Genomic DNA, 19,713 nt, shown 5'->3' on the forward strand with positions numbered 1-19,713 from the left:
GAGGACAAGGGGGACCCTATCATGTTTCTGGGAGGGAGGAGAAGGCGTGAGGGTGGATGCGCGGGAGATGGGCCGGACACTGTTGAAGGCCCTGTCAACCACCGTGGGTGGAAAACCTCGGTTAAGGAAGAAGGAGGACATGTCAGAGGAACTGTTTTTGAAAGTGGCATCATCAGAACAGATGCGACGGAGGCGAAGGAACTGAGAGAATGGGATGGAGTCCTTACAGGAAGCGGGGTGTGAGGAGCTGTAGTCGAGGTAGCTGTGGGAGTCGGTAGGCTTGTAATGGATATTGGTGCACAGTCTAACAACAGAAATTGAGACAGAGAGGTCAAGGAAGGGAAGGGAAGTGTCAGAGATGGACCATGTGAAAATGATGGAGGGGTGGAGATTGGAAGCAAAGTTAATAAATTTTTCCAGGTCCCGACGAGAGCATGAAGCAGCACCGAAGTAATCATCGATGTACCGGAGAAAGAGTTGTGGGAGGGGGCCGGAGTAGAACTGGAACAAGGAATATTCCACATACCCCATAAAGAGACAGGCATAGCTGGAGGCCCATGTGGGTACCCACAACCACACCTTTTATTTGGAGGAAGTGAGAGGGGTTAAAGGAGAAATTGTTCAGTGTGAGAACAAGTTCACCCAGACGGAGGAGAGTAGTGGTGGATGGGGATTGTTCGGGCCTCTGTCCGAGGAAGAAGCGGAGAGCCACCAGACCATCCCGGTGGGGGATGGAGGTGTAGAGGGATTGGACGTCCAAGGTGAGAAGTCAGTGTGACAATGGAATACTCCCAGGGCAAGTACAGCATGGGTTAGATGCAGAGTAAAGCTCCCTCTACACTGTTCAACCTCACGAATGCCATCTCATATATCAGCATGGCAATTTTCTATCCCACCCCTGCCAGTTCAGCTCCAATTCATGTTAATAATTTAGAACATTCAATTATCTCTTGAATCTATTTATACTGTTTGCTTCAATGAGCTTCCTTCATGACTTGATCTACAGTCCTATTACCCCTGTCTGGAAACACTGTCTTCCCTTCTTAATTTGACTTATTTTTAATAAGAGCAAAGCAGTAGATATGCTGGATTTTGAAAAACTTTAAATTTGTTGAGAGGTGATAACGTGAGCTTTTCTCACTAGGAGCTAGATAGAATCGCACAGCACGGGGTGGAGGACGGTCATTCAACCCATTGTGTCTCTTTTTACTCATTTTCAGGATGTGGCTTTCACTGATGAGGCCACAACTTAGTGCCCACCCATAACTGATCAGCAGAAGGTGCTATTGAGCTACTACCTTGAACCATTGCAGCATGTATGGTAGGTACACCCCACACTGCTGTTAGGAAGGGAATTCCAGGATTTTGATCCAGCCACAGTGAGGGAACGGTGTTATTGTTCCAATTCAGGATGGTACGTGACTTGTTCTTCCAGGTGGTCGAGTTTGGGGGTTTGGAAAGTGCTGTTGAAGGAGCCTTGGCAAGTTGTTGCTGTGCATCTTGTATGCCAATAATGGAAAGATTGAATGTTCAAAGTAGTGGATGGGTTCCAAATCAAGCAAGCTCTTTTGTCCTGGATAGTGCCCACTTTGAGTGTTGTTGGAGCTGTATTCAGGCAATAGGAGTATTTCATCACACTCCCTCCTTGTAGATGGTGGAAAGGTTTTGGAAGTTAGGTGAGTCACTCGCTGCAAAATTCCCAGTCTCTGGTCCAGTTAAGTTTCTGGTCTATGTTTGTGGTCTGTGCTGACTCTTTGAAAGAGTTATCCAATTAGTCCCTCTGACCCTCCTCTTCCCCCATAGCCCTGCAAATTTTTCATTTTCAAGTATATATTCTTTTCAAATTGCTTTCACCACCCTTTTGGGCAGCCAGTTTCTGACACCACATTCATTTCACGCCTTCCATTCATTTTTAAAGGACCCCTATGCTTTCTGTATAACTGCATACTTGCATCAGTAACATATTGTACTTGGCTCACAGCTCTCTGTAAGCACAACGCAAGTGTTCACACCATGCCTATTTTGAGGATAACAGCCAGACAATACTCGGGATCTATTTTTGTTTCTTAACCGGCCAGCTGAAAGCAGCAGTTTCTCTGTTAATAAGATGTTGGGTGGAGGCTGGGGGAAAGTACATAGTGCAAAAAAAAATTATCTTAATAGAGAGCCACCCAGCCAACTGAATCTTGAATATTCAATTTCTTTCAAAATTTTTGATTGTAAACATTGCCACTGGATTGTTTCATTAATGTTCAGACCAAAATTTTTGGATTATAGTTAAAAATATACAACTATTTGAACCCCCTGGGTAACTTGAAGCCACTGATAATTCTGGTGTTATTTTTGTAGCATCAATGTGTGGCACAAGCCCTCCCTGAACACTCGTTCTAAAGAGTTATTACAGCAGTGGGTTCATGTGAATAATTCACTCTCCTGTTCACATTAAAATGAGAAATGTAGTTTTTGTGCAGCTGTTTGTGCTCCGGCTCTTCAATTACATTAACTAATTTAGACAAGCTGATGTGTTTAGATTGAAAAACGGCTTACAGACTAGAAGCAGTTCAGAGAAGGTTCACTTACTCATTTCTGGGATGAGGGGCTTATCTTAAGAGGAAAGGTTGAGCAGGTTGGGCCTATACCCATTGGAGTTTAGAAGAATGAAAGGTGATCTTATTGAAAAATAGAAGATCCTGAGGGTATTTGACAGGGTGGATACTGGGAGGATGTTTGTGGGAGAGACTAGAACTAGGGGACACAGTTTAAGACTGAGATGAGGAAAAACTTTTTCTCAGGGTCATTTGTCTGTGGAGTTCTCCTCTTCCCCAGAGAGCAGTGGAGGCTGGAGTCATTGAATTTACTCAAGGCTGAGTTAGACAGATTTTTGATAAACAAGGGAGTCAAGGGTTATGGGGGTGGGTAGACAAAGTAAAGTCGAGACCACAACCAGATCAGCCATGATCTTATTGAATGGTGGAGCAGGCTTGAAGGGCTGAATGGCCTACACCTGCCCAAGTCCTGTGTCCCTCAGATCAGTCCCTGGACTATGCTGAGTAATCTTATTAAACATCAGGATGGGTAATAGTGTGATAACCACTCAAATGTCTTGGGTGGGTGTGGGGCAGCATGTGAGCCTGCAAGAGGAAAACCAACCTCTGATGATTACTATCCTGGTGTTCACAACCATTATCAGCACAAGACTGCACTGGCTTGATGCGCTCCTATTGTAAGGGAGGTACTGGTACTCATCCGGAATTGTAGACCACTGATACACTTTTTGGGGAGAGGAAGCAAGCCCTCTTCATTGGAATACCAGGGCATCATTCACCATCTAAACAAACACTCCTCCTTTTCTAAAAAGTATAATCTTTGACAATTGTCTTTAAAAAGCATTTTTTTTCATATATAACCTCTTCTGGATAATATGTTCACACTAACATTTGGCAAACAATCCCACCCACATATTGTAGTGCTGGGATTGAGTGCTGATTTTGTTCTGGAATTTTTTGGTTGATCCATCCTGTTCCATTACTTGGATGCTTCAGAGCTTTGAGCTGGGAGTCTGCATGAGCAGCCCCCTCATATCGACTAAGGCCTGCTCTAGATAGTGAACCAGTTTAGCTGCGTTGGTCTCTGCACAGCTGTTGAAAGCAGACACTGCAAAGTTGATGTGGGCGTCCATGGGGTTGTAACACACGCCATAACCATCTGGCACGGTAGGACCAAAGCACATGAGGCAGTCAGTTTTAGCAGGGACCTAAATGGAGAGAGCAGACCTCACAATTACAATGTTCCTCTTCCTCTTTATCCCTCCTCAAAGCAAAGATGGAACCTTCACCACCTCACCCCAAATGCTGTTCTCCTATAGTGTGTTCCACCTGCCAGTTCCTTCTCCCCTCGTCCCTCCCAAATCCTTTTGAGTTTCTCCAACATTGCCAAGCACAGTTGGGGCCAAACCTGGTGATAATCTGCAGTCATTCTCCATCTCCTCCACTACTGCTTCAGGGTCATCCTACGGTTGTGAAAGGTGCTATATAAATACGAGTCCCTTTTTCTTTCACTTTCCACTGAGCAAGAGTGAGTGAGAGAATTCTAACCTAAGGGTAGATAGGTGAAAATTGCTTTTTGATTCTCCAACTCTCGCTGGGCACAGCCACGATTAGGGGCCTCGTCTACCTAGGGTGAAACTTTTGTGGGTCCTGCACAAGGTGGAAAGTGAATGCCTCACCTGACTGGTTGATAAATTGAAATGAAAAGCGACAGCATAGGATGTGTCCATGAAGATCTCAGGGATTCGAACTAGATCCTCTATAGCCTGAAGTTTAAGACCCAGTAAGTGTCTATCGATGGCTTGGCCTCTTATTGCCTGAAAGGAAGAACAGACATGAGCATAGGCTGGTACTCAGTACCCCTGCTACCCCAAAGCACTGCAGTCACCCTCCCATCCCATTACCTCATCCTCCACAGATGTTAAACTCTTGAGTGAGACAAAAGTTGGAACAGTCTTTCCAAATACAAGAACAGGATTAGAGGTTTTAGAGAATTAAGAGCTGCTGAAGGGGTGTTTGGGAGGAAGTGAAGACACGATGACCAGAATAACGGACCAGTAAACTCTCTTACCGTATCAGTGTAGGTTCTGTGCGACTGAACAGCTTTTCTCACCAACGCCACCTTTTGCTGATTCTAAACACAGAATCAAAACAGAACAACTTACAGCCAAAGTGCACGTGAACTAAAAATGACTTCACAAACACTTAGAGTAGGACTGTCAGCAGCTGGAGAAGGGAACAACAGCTTCACATTGGAAGTGACAGCTTCTTACTGACTCCTGGTGACCACTGCTAAAAACAACACCTTACATTTACATAGCACTTTAACATTATATAACATCAGTCCCCTTCCCAGGAGCGTAGAGGGGAAGCAGAGAGAGATCACAATAAAATACTCTGGGTGATTTATGGGAAGAGGACATTTCTATTGAAGCTGCTTCCACTGCCCTTTCAGGCAGTGCATTCCAGATCACAATCAATGGGTAAAAATAAATTCTCCTCTCCTGTTAATTATTTTCAATCCATGCCCTCGATTCCTGATCCTCCAGACAGTTTCTCCCCAGCTAGACTGCATGATACCAACACTGTCAACCAGCAGAATTTCCAAGTTATTACAATCTTAGCCCCCAGAAGAGATGATATTTTGAAGGTTCATGTACCTGGAACTCAGGATTATCCATGGCCCGGACAAAGACTGAGGATTCGACCGTTGCTGAGCGGATTGTGTCGGTGCGACCAAGGTGAAACATCCGCAGGGAGGCACTTTCATAGGTTGCACACGGCTCCCCATAAATCCTGAGGTGAGACATAAGCACAGAAAGATGATGAGGGGGGTGGATTCCTGCTCATCCCCTGCTTGGTGGGGGTGGGGCACGCACAAGTATAGATGACTGTCGGGAGCTCAGCATTGGGTTTGGGAAGCTCATGCAGTAATGGTGCCTTTCCTTTATCCATCCTCCCCACATCCCTCCTCATGAAGGTGATTATTTCCAGGGGAGTGGGGGAGATGAGGATGAGTACAGGCCACATGTCCCAGCTGTCCTCTGGTTAAGGGTTCACAGCTTTGGTTGGATTTAGTCCTGGAGGTTAACATATGGCCTCTTGCCATTCAAATGTCCAGCCCATCAAACAGCAACACTCACATCCCATGAAAGAATGCAAAAAAGTCACTGTACTCCAACTATCTGCATATTTGTGAGAGATGTGATAAGATGTTGTGCAATCACAATTCTCTTATTTTCAAATATCATTTTGGAATTCAGTATATGAATAATTAAACACGAAATGAGGTTACAGAACCAAGGCGGGCAGATGGAATTAAGATACAGATCAGCAATTATCTACCTGAATGGCAGAACAGGCATGAGAGCCTGAATCACCACCTTTTGTTCAAAGATGCAGAAATAACATTTGCACCAACCCCAAACAACGTTGGATTGGTTACATTGGACGGGAGGTATGAATGAAAATGGGAGTGCAGGAGGGTACTGGATTTTGGGTCATCCTACTCTGGAACTCAGCAACCGTTTTTTTAAAAATTAGCCCATGTTACAGACTGAGCAGAGGCAGGCAGCACAATCGCACAGTCCCAGAATGGGACACCGGTTACTTGTAAGTTTTCTTTGAAAAAAAAAATCCTAAAAATTTGTAAAGCTATTAAATAAAAAACATACAGGATCCTGGGCTTTATAAACAGAATATAAAAATCAAATTATGCTAAACCATTATAAATCACTGATCAGGCCTCAGCTACAGTATTGTATCCACTTCTGGGCATCACACTTCAGAATGTCAAGGCCTTAGACAAGGGGTAGAGGAGAATTACTAGAATGGTACCAGGAATGAAGTAATGTGGAGAGATGGGAGAAGCTGTGCAGGAGCAGAGGGACCTGGGTGTATATGTACATAAGTCATTAAAAGTGGCAGGACAGGTAGAGAGAGCTGTTTCTAAAGCATACAGTATTCTAGGCTTCATTAATAGAGTACAAGAGCAGGGAGATTATGATGAACTTATATAAGACACTAGTTAGACCTCAGCTGGAGTATTGTGTATAGTTCTGGGTGCCACACTATAGGAAGGATGTGAACGCATTGGAGAGTGCAGAAGAGGTTTACAAGAATCGTTCCAGGGATGAGACACTTCAGTTATGAGGAAAGATTGGAGAAGTTGGGACTGTTTTCCTTGGAGAGGAGACTTGATATATGTTTTCAAAATAATGCGGGGCCTGGACAGAGTAGATAGGGAGAAACTGTTCCCGCTCGTAAACGGATGGAGAACCAGAGGGCACAATTTTAAAGTGTTTTGCAAAAGAAGAAAATACGAGGTGAGAAAAAGCTTGAATGCACTGCCTGGAAGTCTGATGGAGGCTTTCAAGAGGGTATTGGACGATTATTTAAATAAAACCAATGTGCAGGGTTATGGGGAAAAGGCAGGAGATTAGTACTAAGTTAAAATGCTCAGAAAGCTGGTGCAGACATGATGGGCCAAATGGCCTCCTTCTACACCATAACAATTCTATGATTCTGGGATTGTTCTCCTTAGAGCAGAGGAGGTAGTTAAGGGGAGATTTAATAGAAGTGTTCAAAATTGATGGGTTTTGATAGAGTAAATAAGGAGAAACTGTTTCCACTGTCAATAACCAGAGACAGATAGATTTAAGACAATTGGCATTAACCAGAGGAAAGAGGAGTGTTTTTTTTTAAATGCAGCGAGTTGTTGTGATCTGGAATGTGCTGCCTGAAAGGCCGGTGAAAGTCATAATTTTCAATGGGGAACTGGATGAATACTCGAAGGGGAAAATTTGCGAAGCTATGGGGAGAAGAGCAGGGATAACTGGATAGTTCTTTCAGAGAGCTGGCACAGGCACAATGAGCCCAATGGCCTCCTTCTGTGCTGTATTAATCTATGTACCGGACAGGTGAGGAACAATTGAACAGAATGGGTCTGGAGTGATGATTTTCACACCTGTAATAAGCTAGCTGCAGAGCGAGCTGGATAAAGGCATCCGGGCTCATCTTCTGGGACTTCACAAAATCTTTTCCAAAGTGGTGGAACATGAAACATTTTATATCCACATCACGCACCATCCTAGTGAGAAATAAAGATAATCATTAGTGTCATTACTGTCAACATAGCCCTTCATTGATCCCAACCTCTTAGCTCTCCTGCAAATTCATCAACTTCTGTCAGGATACAATCTAACTCTTGCTGGTCCTCCTGTAAATGGCCATACTACATGTACAAGCTCAGATCATGTGTGCCTACGGGCTATTCAACTGCATGGGACATCACAGCTGTGCCTTCACAGGGCATGCACACACTTTCCAGCTGGGGTCATTAGATAGCAATGAGACAGGAACCCTGGTTGATTTTTCTCTTCACCACCACCCCTCCCCACCCCTGTAGCCTGGGGCCATTGAGGCTAATTGCAGTGACACCACCTTCATCCCTAACCTCTCCTCCCCCTGCAGTTGTTGTGCTTTGGGGTGTTGGTATGAGGGACTGGACCTGGGGGCCTGGTCCAACATACGTACCTATCAAATCACCAGAGAAACTGCCTCCAAAATAATATATAACACTTTCCACAGTTGATTTCATCTAATTCTCCAAGTTAAACAGAAGTAATATTAGAATTTAAAAATAGGAGCAGCAGTAGGCCATTCGGCCCCTTAAGCCTGCTCCACCATTCAATACAATCTTGGTTGATATGCCTCAACTCCACTTTCTGGCTTTATCACCATTTTCCTTAATACCCAAAAATCTATCGATCTCAGTCTTGAATATACTCAAATGACCGAGCAGCCACAGTTCTCTGGGATAGGGAATTGTAAAGATTCACCACCCTGAGTGAAGAAATTTCTCCTCATCTCAGTCCTAATGGCCACCATCTAAACCTGAGACTGTGCCTCCGTGTTCTAGACTGCCAGCCAGAGGGAAAACAGCCTCTCAGCATCGACCCTGTCAAACCCCCTCAGAGGGTCTCAATGAGATCACTTCTCATTCTTCTAAACTTAAGAGAGTATAAGCCAATTATCTTTATCACACCTCACAGGAAAGTCCTCTCATTTCAAAAAACAATCTAGTGAACTCTGTTGCGCTCCCTCTATGGCGAGTATATCCTTCCTTAGGTAAGGTGACTAAAAGTGTAAACAATACTCCAGGTGTGGTCCCACCAATGTCTCGTACAAGTCACTCACCATCCTGACTTGGAAATATATCACCGTTCCTTCACTGTTGCTGGATCAAAATATTGGAACTCCCTCCCTAACAGCACAGTGGGTGTACCTACACCACATGGACTGCAGCGGTTCAAGAAGGCAGCTCACCACCACCTTCTCAAGGGCGATTAGAGATGGGCAATAAATGCTGGCCTAGCCAACAACATCCACAGACCAAGAATGAATATCAAGAAAAAAAAAACTCACATGTTGAGGTTCTGCTTTGCTTTTTCGATGTCTCCCTTTATGTCAGGAGTGATGTTGAAACGGAGCTTCCGGGGCATGGCCAGTGGAATCATCGGAGAGCGAACCATCACTGAGCTGTTGCTGAAATCGAAGAGACACTGAGTGTTTGCTTATTTAGGGATTGTGTAGAGTCGACAGCACAGAAACAGGCCATTCATCCCATCTGCTCCATGCGTGTTTAAGCTCCCCACAAACCTCCCACCTCTCTTCATCTCACCCCATCACCATATCCTTCTATTCTTTTCTCCTTCATGTGTTTATCCAGCTTCCCCTTAAATATATCTATACTATTCACCTCAACCACTCCCCGTGGTAGTGAGTTCCACATTCTCACGACTCTCTGGGTAAAGACGTTTCTCCTGAATTCCCGGTTGGATTTATTATTTTGGCAGCATTCCGTCTTGCAAGACGATGGTTTGTGTGTGGTGGTTGACTCTGGAGCTCCACTCTGACATGGCAGTCTCTGCCTATTTACTGCAGAGTGAGAAGATGCACAATTTGCTGGCCTCTGTTTTCTCTGGGCCCTCAAATCAGCCCGCTGAGCTTTTTGTTTCTGCTCACCTCTTCCAATGCCCTTCAAAACAGTTAGCTTTCAGAAGTCATGGCTGTCAGCAACCATCTCTCAGTTGCCAGTGTCAATATCTACCATCTTCATATCTCACTTGTCCTTTAAGTGGAAGAGCACAGTCAGAGGGCCAATGCGCTGTGTTGGAGGGTCAGTGCTGAGGGAATGCAATGTTGTTGGAGGGTCAGTACTGAGGGGGTATGCTGCAGTGTCAGAGTTGCCTGTCTTTTAGATGAGTTGTTAAACTGAGGCCCCATCTGCCCTCTCAGGTGAATGTAAAAGATTTCTCTGCCACTATTTTGAAGAAGCGCAGGGGAGTTCTCCCTAGTGACCTGGCCAATATTTATCCTTCAACTAGCATCACTCTCTCTAAAACAGATTATCTTGTCATTACCACTTTGCTGACTTGGAAAAATATCGCCGTTCCTTCATTCTCATTGGGTCAAAATCCTGGAACTCCCTCCCTAACAGCACGGTGGGTGTACCTAACCACAGGAACTGCAGCGGTCCAAGAAGGCAGCTCACCACCACCTTGTTAACGTTGGAATTGTGCTGCACTAGAGTGCATGCTTTAAGCTGGTAATGAAGAGCAGCTGTCCCCGACTGGGGAAGTATTAGGCCTTCATTACAAGAGTACAAAAAGGTGTTCACACTGGGTGTTGGGGGAAATGGGACGAGACTGTGTCTTTACAGGATTGGAAATAAACCTGTCTTAACGTACAGAGGTGGAACCACATCAGCAAAGAAAAAATGACATTGAAATGTGTGCACGGGTTACCTTGTTATCACTGAGGAAGCAAGGTATGGCCTTGGCTTTGTCATTACTCCTAATCTTGCTTATTGCAGGTAAAGTATTTTCAGAATTGGATGTGGCTGACTTGGACACTGAGGAGTAATCCCTCCGCGGTAAAACTTATCCAAAAATTGTAATAGAAGGGTTAATCCACCCTTCTATTACAATTTTTGGATAAGTTTTACAAAAAGGATGATTTGTGGGAAGCATATGAAGTATGGTCAACTTTTGATAGATTTAGGAAAACAGACAATCAGTCCCTGGAGGAATACATTAGGGACTTTGATAAGTGCTATAAGAGACTGAAAAAGTTCAACCTTGAAATCCTGGAGTCCATACTGGCTTTCAAATTACTGGACTGTTCACGCATTTCTCATGTCGACAGATTTTTGGTTTTGACGGGGTTTCAATTCCATGGAAAAGACTCGCTCCTAGACCAGATGGCTGCTGCCCTAAAAATATTTCTGGAAAAGCAGTCATTTCCAGCTATTTCCCTATCAAATACAGACAACTCTGCTGTAGAGCAAAGGACAGAAGATGCCATGGTCACTGAAGTTCGAGATCACCAAAGTATTAGCAGATTTCAGTACAAAGACGGTCTGAAGACGGTTATACTTTTTGCCAGTTTGAGAATCAATCTGGGATGGCGACTGTAGGCTCTTGAACCCGAGAAATGCACAGCGAATGATTAATCAGTGTTATCGGTATGATTCTAAATATCATTGTGCAATGAACTGTCCTCAGCAAAAGAGTTGTGTTTTTTGAAACAGCAAAGGAAATAGATAATTTCAACACTGACAATTATGATGGTGACTGCCATGATGGAATTGTGTTGGTCACTGGGAGTTTAAAATCAGCTGATTCATTCAACTGTACAGTGCTGGACAGCGGTTGCAATTCCATAGTGTGTGGGGTGGATTGGCTTAATTGCTACCTGGAGTGCCTCAATGAGGCAGATCGACGGAAGGTTAAGCAGTATGGAAGCTTTGGGTTTGGGGATGGCAATACGCTAACGTCTTCTAGAAAAGTAGTCTTCCCATGTAAGAAAGCTGGGATCAGTCTTTTCATCAGTACTGATGATCTCTAGTGAGACACCTCGATTGTTGAGCAAGTCTTCGATTGTAAAAAGCATAGATGAAATTAGACATGGAGAATGACAAAGCAATTGTGTTCGGGGAAAACTGTAGATCTGCATTTTACAGGATCAGGCCATTACTGCCTGCCATTGAGAAAGCCAGGTACTTCTCATCGAGGAGTCCAAGCAGTATTGTTAACTTCTGGGGATAAAAGTTTGGCGGACAAAAGAAGGATTGTCTGGAAGTTACACAGACAATTTGCACATCTAGTGTCACAGAAATTGAAAGCTCTCTTGCAAGATGCTGGAGTGGTTGATATAGAATACGACCCCCTTATTGAGCAAGTTACGGCTCAATGTCACATTTGTGTTCAATATCGAAGGATACCACCAGGTCTTGTTGTGTGAGTCTGCCACTGACCAAGGAATTTAATGATGTGGTGGCAATGGATTTAAAGGTATGGGGTTTTTTTTTTGCAACCCTTTGTAGATGTGGTGACTGGATTTAGCCTACCTATGGCAATAAGTGGTAAGGACAAACAGACCATTGTAGACAAGCTCGTGGAGAAATGGGTGGGTACCAGATTAGGAACACCAATGAACATACACATGAAATAGGAGAAGTAGGCTATTTGGCCCCTCAAGCCTGTTCCACCATTCAATAAGATCATAGCTAATCTGTTTGTATTTCTAATTCCACATTCCCATCTACCCCCGATAACCTTTGATTGCCTTGCCTAACAAGAATCTATCTACCTCCATCTTAAAAATATTTAATGACCCCGCCTTATGAGGCAGAGTTCCAAAGTCAAAATGAAATTCCTGATGGATAATGGAGGAAAATTTGCAAATGATACATTTCGAGACGTGTGTGAAAATTTGAATATTGTGGTCACGAATACTGCTGCTGGGAGCCTGTTCAGCAATGGTTTGTGTCAGAGAAACCACATAGTAGTTGACAAAATGCTGCATAAGATGCTGGCTGGCTGGATTGCAAGTTGCAAATGGCGCTGGCATGGGCAGTACATGCAAAAAATTCTTTGCAAATGGTTGAAGGGTATAGCCCGTACCAATTGGTGTACAAAAGTATTGAAGCTGCCTTCAGTGCTATGGGGTGCACCCCCTGCTCTTGAAGGAATTACCTTAGCTCTGTTTTTTCTACTCACTTAAATGCCTTACATGCAGACAGGAAAGCTTTTATCAAAGCTGAGGTTTCTGAAAGAATTAGGAGAGCATTGCAACACCGCATAAGACCTTCTGAGGTAGAATTTACTTCACATGATTTGGTTTATTAGGAAAGAGGGGGGGTAAAGGGAGTGGAAAGGCCTAGGGAAAGTTATAGGATGTGAAGAGAAAACTGAGATTATTCAACATGGGAATCAAACAATAAAAGCCCATTCTTCACAGATCATCAGAATTAATCATGAATTTGCGAATACTGAATGTGATAGAAGATGATGAAGCACCACGTGCATCACATATCCATATTTTTGGAGCAGAGCCAGAGGGACATGATATGATGAATCAAGAGTTAGATATCGGTAGAAAAATCGGTTGTGATAAACAGGAAGGGGCTATTTTGTCCAGAAGTTAGCTGCCCAAAGTAGGTTCCCAGGTATCAGAAGGACTGGATAACTGGAGGGATGCAACAATAGTGGGATGGGCAGGAAAATCTACTGGAAAATAAAAGAATTGGCTGAATAGCCAGGATTATGGACAAGCGGTGAAGGCCATGGTCTGAGAAAACAGTACGAAAATGGAAAATAAGGAAGTATAGCCCAAGTTAGTGCTAGATCATGTGAGGAAACGTTCATATACAGTGGATAGGGCCTCTGACGGGATAAGCAGTAGGAGCCTGGAAAGACTTCAACAGGCAAGTACGGGGCACAGCTTATCTAGCCGACATAGTAGAATGGAGAACGCTGAACCATTACAACAACATAGCAGGAGTCCTCATGACCGAGAAGTGTTTGTAATGGCTGACAAATTAGGGGTTAAAGCTATACAGGAGGCTAAACAGAGGGAGTTGGACAGTTGGAGGGGATTTGGTGTGTATTCAGAAGTCCCAAATAGGGTCAGCCAGCATCGTCATATAGGTGAGTCTGCACGGAAAAAGTCCTACCGGATGGAATCTACAAAGGCCACGGCTAGGTTAGTGGCCCAGGGATTTGAAGAATGCTTAGCAGATAAAGTCGTCAGAGTGGACTCCCCCGCAGGAGGGAAGGTAATTCTGAAAATTTTTCTGGTGCTTTTGGCGATGTTTTTGTGGGAATGTAAATATAATGTAAATGTAAATGTAGATATAAAAGCTGCATTTCTACAGGGGGAACCACCTCCAGAGGGAAATGTTTCTCAAACCTCCTAAGGAGGCACCAGAGGTAGAAGGAAAACTTTGGAAGTTGAATAAGTGTGTATATGGTTTAAACAATGCTTCCAGAGTGTGGTACTTTTCAGTTCAATCAGTGCTGTTAAAGTTGGGTTGCCTCCAACTAAAGGCAGATCCTGCCATGTTTTACTGGCACCATGTGGGAAACTGGCAGGCATCTTCATGATGCATGCTGACAATTTCCTATGGGGTGGCACTAGTGAGTTATTAACAAAGTTATTGACAAGATTAGAACAGACTCTAAGGTTGGGAGTCAGGCTAATGGGGCCTTTAAATATGCTGGATTAAAAATAAAGCAGTGCGGGTCTCCGGTTACTTTACACCAGCAATTGTATTAAGGAAGTGTTAATCCTGTTGCAGTCAGTCCTCACAAAAAGAGGCAGATGCTTCCAAAGATGAGACGGAGCAGCTGCGAAGTCTGGCTGGAAAAATAAACTGGCTGTGCACTTAGATGAGGTCGGATGAAAGTTTTGATGTTCTTGAACTGAATGCTATAACGAAACATCCCAAGGTCCAGGACATCTTACGGGTGTACAAAACATTAAAAAAACTAAAGATGGAGAAACGTGCAGTGAAGTTTCTATCTTTGGGCGACCCTAAGAACACCAAGTTGATTATGTTCAGTGATGGCTCTCATGCAAACCTTGTTGATGGGTTTTCAAGTGCAGTGGGTTTCATAATATTTCTTGTGGGTGAAAATGGGAAATGATGTCCCGTGGCTTGTGAAGCCAAGAAAATAAGGTGAGTAGTAAAGAGCAGTCTGACTGCAGAGACTCTCGCACTGGTAGTGGTGGTTGACATGGCGTACTTTTTATCTAAAACATTTGGGCAAATGCTACATGAGGAAATGACAAAGAAAATATCCTAATAGAATTTTATATTGACAATCGATCCCTTTGGGATAACATACACTCATGAGAAAAGGTTACAAATTGATATTGCAAGTCTAAAACAAATGGTGAAGAAAAAAGGAACTCTGGAAGCTCCAATGGACTGATACAAGCCATCAGTTGTCAGATTGTCTCACCAAAAGGAACGCTTGTAGTGAAAGATTACTGGGGGAATTGGAAGAAGATTGACTCAGGGTGTGAGTTTTAAAAAATGAATGACATATTCCTCCGTCTTCAGTTAGATTTTTTTGTCTGAAAAGAAGAAGCACTTAAAAAAAAAAGGCAATCTGTTAATGTTGGAATTGTGTTGCAAGAGAGTACATGCTTTAAGTTGGTAATCAAGAGCAGCTGTCCCCGATTGGGGAAGTATTAGGCCTTCATTACAAGAGTATAAAAAAGGTGCTCACACTGGGTGTTGGGGGAAATGGGACGAGTCTGTGTCTTTACTCTACAGGCTTGGAAATAAACCTGTCTTAAGCTACAGGCTGGCTTCAGACTCATTCTTTCCCCAACATACGATACTGGAATTAACACATTGGGAAGTAGAGATAGTTTTAAGTAAGTGATATGTTTCATGTGTGTGTTGAGAAAGGGTTTTGGTCACTTTAGAATGTTGCCTGCAAGTCTGTGGCTTTGTTTGTGTACCTCCATTTTAAATGAGGTTTTACGTCCCATGCAGCGGTTTAAGGAAGTTAAAACAAAGTAGGGAAAACTGCTGTTCCTGAGCACCAGGGGGCCCAAAGACAGAAAAACAGAAAAGCAGTTTGACTTCAGTTGGTGGATCATTCCACAGAAACTGCCAGAGCAGGCAGGAAGGGAGCTGCAGGGGGCAGGTCCCAAAGAAAAGAAGAAAGTCCCAAGTTGGGCAGAAGACGGTCCCAGGAAGACTGTGAAGTCAAGGGAAAAGACCAGGAATCTGAACCAGTCCTGTTCAGTGGAATTGAAAGTAAGGAGCAGAGGAAAAGGCTCCAAATTAAGAGAGAAATCTGCAGGGTGCAGAATCAAGGCAAAGTGGACTAGCGAGAAGCCAGGAGACTCGAGGAGACAGCCAAAGGTGGGTGACTCCTTACTACGGGCCTGTGAAGCACTGATGTCCTGCTTGGCACAGCCAAATACCTGAGAGTGTGTGGGGAGGGTGAAGCCATGTAGAGATCCAAGGGAGGAGAACATCAGAAGGAGAGTTCAAATTCTGGGGGTGGATCCTTGTTGAAGACGTCCAAGTGAAAGCGTAGCTTGGGAGAAGATTTCGAGGTGAGTTCTTAGAGTAGAGGTCGGAAACCCTCGTGTGAAAGATGGAGCTCAGTGGAGACTGGTTGTCTCATGGTGTGACAAGCTTCTGGGGGGTAACTGAGGAGAAATCCATAGCATCTGTTTTGGGTGGCATCTGTCACTTGGATTCAGAGTGTGTACTGTATACTTATTGTGAACCTTAGAGGATAAGATAGATTTTGTAACTTGTTATCCTTATGAATCTGTATATAACTGTAAAGGTATAGTTGTGGGTGAAGGAGTGTTGTAATATTAAACAAAAAAAATATAAATTTGTTTTTTTATTTTTTAAAAAGTTCATCAGCAGACTCTGACTCTGTTCAGTAGCCACCCTACCCATTTCTAAACAAATAATAAAAGTTAGGATCTATCAAGCCAGGTTCCACCCTGAGATCTGACTTGTTCAGTAGTAACATCAGCTGGGATCATAAAACACACCTTCTCAAAGCAATTAGGGATGGGCAATAAACACTAGCCTAGCCAGTGACACTGAATGAATACAAAAATCTAGATTCTTACCAATATTCAAAGACATGGTCCAGCAAAGCCACAATGGGTGGTCCTTCTGATGGAGAATGCTCGTAAATCAACCCACAAGATCCATCCTCTCCGATAATGAACTAGAGAAAAACCCCAGAAAGGAATAAAGTGTGTTAATTGTTCTCAGTGGAGGCAGTGGTGCAGGTTCTGCAATTAGCTTCAGTATCTCAGGTTTGGTTAGTTGGTGGCGGGGGTGTTGGATTTAAAAGTAGCCATAGTTCTCTTCTTTTGATCATTGTCCAGTAACCCCTACTGGAAACCGCCTGTTGGTTGAGGTCAGAATCAAGCTTGGGTGGATCACTCCACATGGTCGAACAGCCTGCCAAGGATAAGAGTGACTGGTGGATAGAGATCCACAGACAATCTGAGGAAAAGAAGTTCAGATTCCTACAGCATTTTAAAAAAAAAACAGAAATTAATAGTGTTTGGCTTAGTCAGGCATTAGGGCAGAGAATCACACGTTAAAACAAAGTGTGCTGGAGTTGGGTGGCAGCGAGTTAATGCTGAGATATATTCAAAGTGGAACAGAGTGAGGGGAATGGAGGAAAAAGATACCAGGAAGAAGCAGGAGCTGACGAGTGGATGGTGTGGAAGCAGGAGGAAGTAGAAGAGGGGAAGAGGTTCTTTGGGCTGCTACCGAATATCTAATAGACAGGTATGAGCATACTGGATGTCTCATATCTCTCTTCCCCCCACTGCCTGAGTGCTGGTGTTTCCAGAAGAGGGGTCGGAAGAGCTGAGAAAACAATAAAAGGGCCTTTAAACAGGCAAAATAAAGTTGAAAAACTGCCAAATATTTGAAAAGAAATTCACACACTGAACAGTTATTAAAGTTTCTTGCTGCCAGATGCGAGCTCACCTGCACCCAGACACACTCCCAGATACATAGGCTGATCCTAACAGACTCTCACACACACTTGTGCACACTTGCACCTGATGTAGACACACACACACACACATTCTTCCCAAAGAAACAAGTGTGTAAATTCTGTTTGAATGAGTTTGACCTAATTGATCAAAGCCCACCAGCCTGATATGTGTCTGCTTGCCCCCTCCATCCACTCACCTGCAGGGTTTTGTCAAACCACCTGTTTCCACTGTTCCACCGACTGCCGCCACCATGCAGCATCTGTGCTGCTACATGGCTCATATAGAGTTCATCTGACACCTTTGGCACTGGAGCATCCAGACAGATGGTGAAGATGCTTTTCTGGATGCATTTAACAGACTCCTTGTTCACCTTATCTGTTGGGGAGAGACAAGAGGAACAATAAACAGTCCCAAAATCCCACACAGCAGTACTACAATTAACCCTATCAAAAATAATTATCTATAATGTGTTCCATTACCATAAAATATCAAGTAAATTATCACTTTATACATAAGCACAGTTCAGTGTGGTTTGGATGGGGGAGCCAAATGTAATATTTCCAAGTTGGCTGACGACACAAAACTTGGTGGGAATGTGAGAGATGAGGAGGATGTTAAGAGGCTTCAAGGCGATTTAGACAGGTTGAGTGAGTGGGCAAATATATGGCAGATGCAGTATGATGTGGATATTTGTGAAGTTATCCACTTTGGTAGGAAAAACAGAATGGCAGAGTATTATTTAAATGGTGACAGATTGGGAAATGTTGACATACAAAGGGACTTGGATGTCCTTGTACACCAGTCACTGAAAGCAAGCTTGCAGGTGCAGCAAGCAGTTAAAAAGGCAAATGGTATGATGGCCTTCATTGCAAGAGGACTTCAGCACAGGAGCAAGGATGTCTTATTGCAGCTGCACAGGGCCTTGGTGAGACCACACCTGGAGTATTTTGTGCGGTTTTGGTCTCCTTACCTAAGAAAGGATATACTTGCCATAGAGGGAGCGCAGCGAAGTTTCACCAGACTGATTCCTGGGATGGCAGGATTATCGTACGAAGAGAGATTGGGCTGACCACGCCTGTATTAACTGGAGTTTAGAAGAATGAGAGGAGATCTCATTGAAACATATAAAATTCTGACAGGGATGGACAGACTGGGTACAGGGATGATATTTCCTTTGGGGGTGGGGAGGGCGGTGGGGTAAGGAGGGGGTCTAGAGCAAGGGGTCACAATAGTCAAAGTGTGACAGGAAGGGGCAGACAATATAAGCAGAAGAGTGCAGCAGAAATTAGAACCAGAATGAGCAATAATGGTAAAAAGTCAAAGCTTAAGGCTCTTTATCTGAATTCACGCAGCATTTGTAACAAGATAGATGAGTTGACGGCATAAATAGAAATAAATGGATATGACTTGGTAGCTATTACAGAGACGTGGTTGCAGGGTGACCAAGACTGGGAACTCAATACTCAAGGGTATTTGATGTTCCAGAAAAATAGGCAAAAAGGAAAAGGAGGTGGGGTAGTTTTGTTAATAAAGAAAGGTATCAGTGTGCTGGGGAGTAGTGATATAGGTGCCATAGGTCGTGATGTGGTATTAGTTTGGGTAGAAATAAGGAATAGCAAGGGGAAGAAGTCACGGTGGGAGTCGTCTGTAGGCCCCTGAAGAGTTGCCTCACTGTAGGACAAAGTATAAATCGGGAAATAATGGAGGCGTGTAAGAAGGGAGCTACAATTGTCATGGGTGATTGTAATCTGCATATTGACTGGACAACTCCGATTGGCAGAGATAACATGGAAGATGAATTTGGACAGTGCATCAGGGATTGTTTCTTAGAGCAATATGTTGCAGAACCTACTCGGGAACAGGCTATTTTAGATCTAGTAACGTGTAATGAGGTAGGATTAATAAGAGAACTCATAGTTAAGGATCTTCTAGGGGTTGTGATCACAACATGGTAGAATTTGAAATTCAGTTTGAGGGTTAACAACTCGGATCTCAAACCAGTTTCCACAACTTAAATAAGGGCAATTAAAGAGGTGTGAAGAAAGAATTGTCTAAAGCGGGCTGGGAAAATTGAATAAGGGGAAGGTCAGTGGATGAGTGGTGGCAGATATTTAAGCTCAGCAAAAATGTATCCCGGTCAAAGGGAAGGACTCGATGAGAAGGATGAACCACCCGTGGTTAACAAGGTTGGTCAAAGAGAGTATCCAATCAAAAACTAAGGCATACAAAGCGGCGAAAACTAGTGGTAGGCCAGAGGATTGGGAATTTTTTTTTTTTAGGAACTAGCAGCAGATGATTAAAAAGCTAATAAAGA

The 19,713-nt window shown here is 43.7% G+C and overlaps 1 protein-coding gene across 4 annotated transcripts in view; it reads right to left on the minus strand.

Annotated features, from left to right (window-relative positions):
• Positions 1-603: 603 nt before the first annotated feature.
• The window catches only part of LOC144685558 (carnitine O-acetyltransferase-like), a 45,767-nt gene continuing 26,657 nt past the window's right edge, over positions 604-19,713 (minus strand). For 3 of the 4 annotated variants that reach the window (XM_078550191.1, XM_078550192.1, XM_078550194.1), the window contains 8 exons: positions 17,596-17,774; positions 16,509-16,609; positions 8,973-9,092; positions 7,513-7,635; positions 5,207-5,342; positions 4,618-4,680; positions 4,226-4,363; positions 604-3,754 (listed from right to left, as the gene is read on the minus strand). In XM_078550191.1, the coding sequence (XP_078406317.1) occupies positions 3,539-3,754; positions 4,226-4,363; positions 4,618-4,680; positions 5,207-5,342; positions 7,513-7,635; positions 8,973-9,092; positions 16,509-16,609; positions 17,596-17,774 (1,076 nt within the window). In that variant the 3' untranslated portion in view covers positions 604-3,538. The remainder of the gene's footprint in view (positions 3,755-4,225; positions 4,364-4,617; positions 4,681-5,206; positions 5,343-7,512; positions 7,636-8,972; positions 9,093-16,508; positions 16,610-17,595; positions 17,775-19,713) is intronic. The other variant, XM_078550193.1, reaches the window with a different exon arrangement.

Source organism: Cetorhinus maximus, chromosome 10, assembly GCF_964194155.1.
Source record: "Cetorhinus maximus chromosome 10, sCetMax3.hap1.1, whole genome shotgun sequence".
Lineage (NCBI taxonomy): Eukaryota > Metazoa > Chordata > Chondrichthyes > Lamniformes > Cetorhinidae > Cetorhinus > Cetorhinus maximus.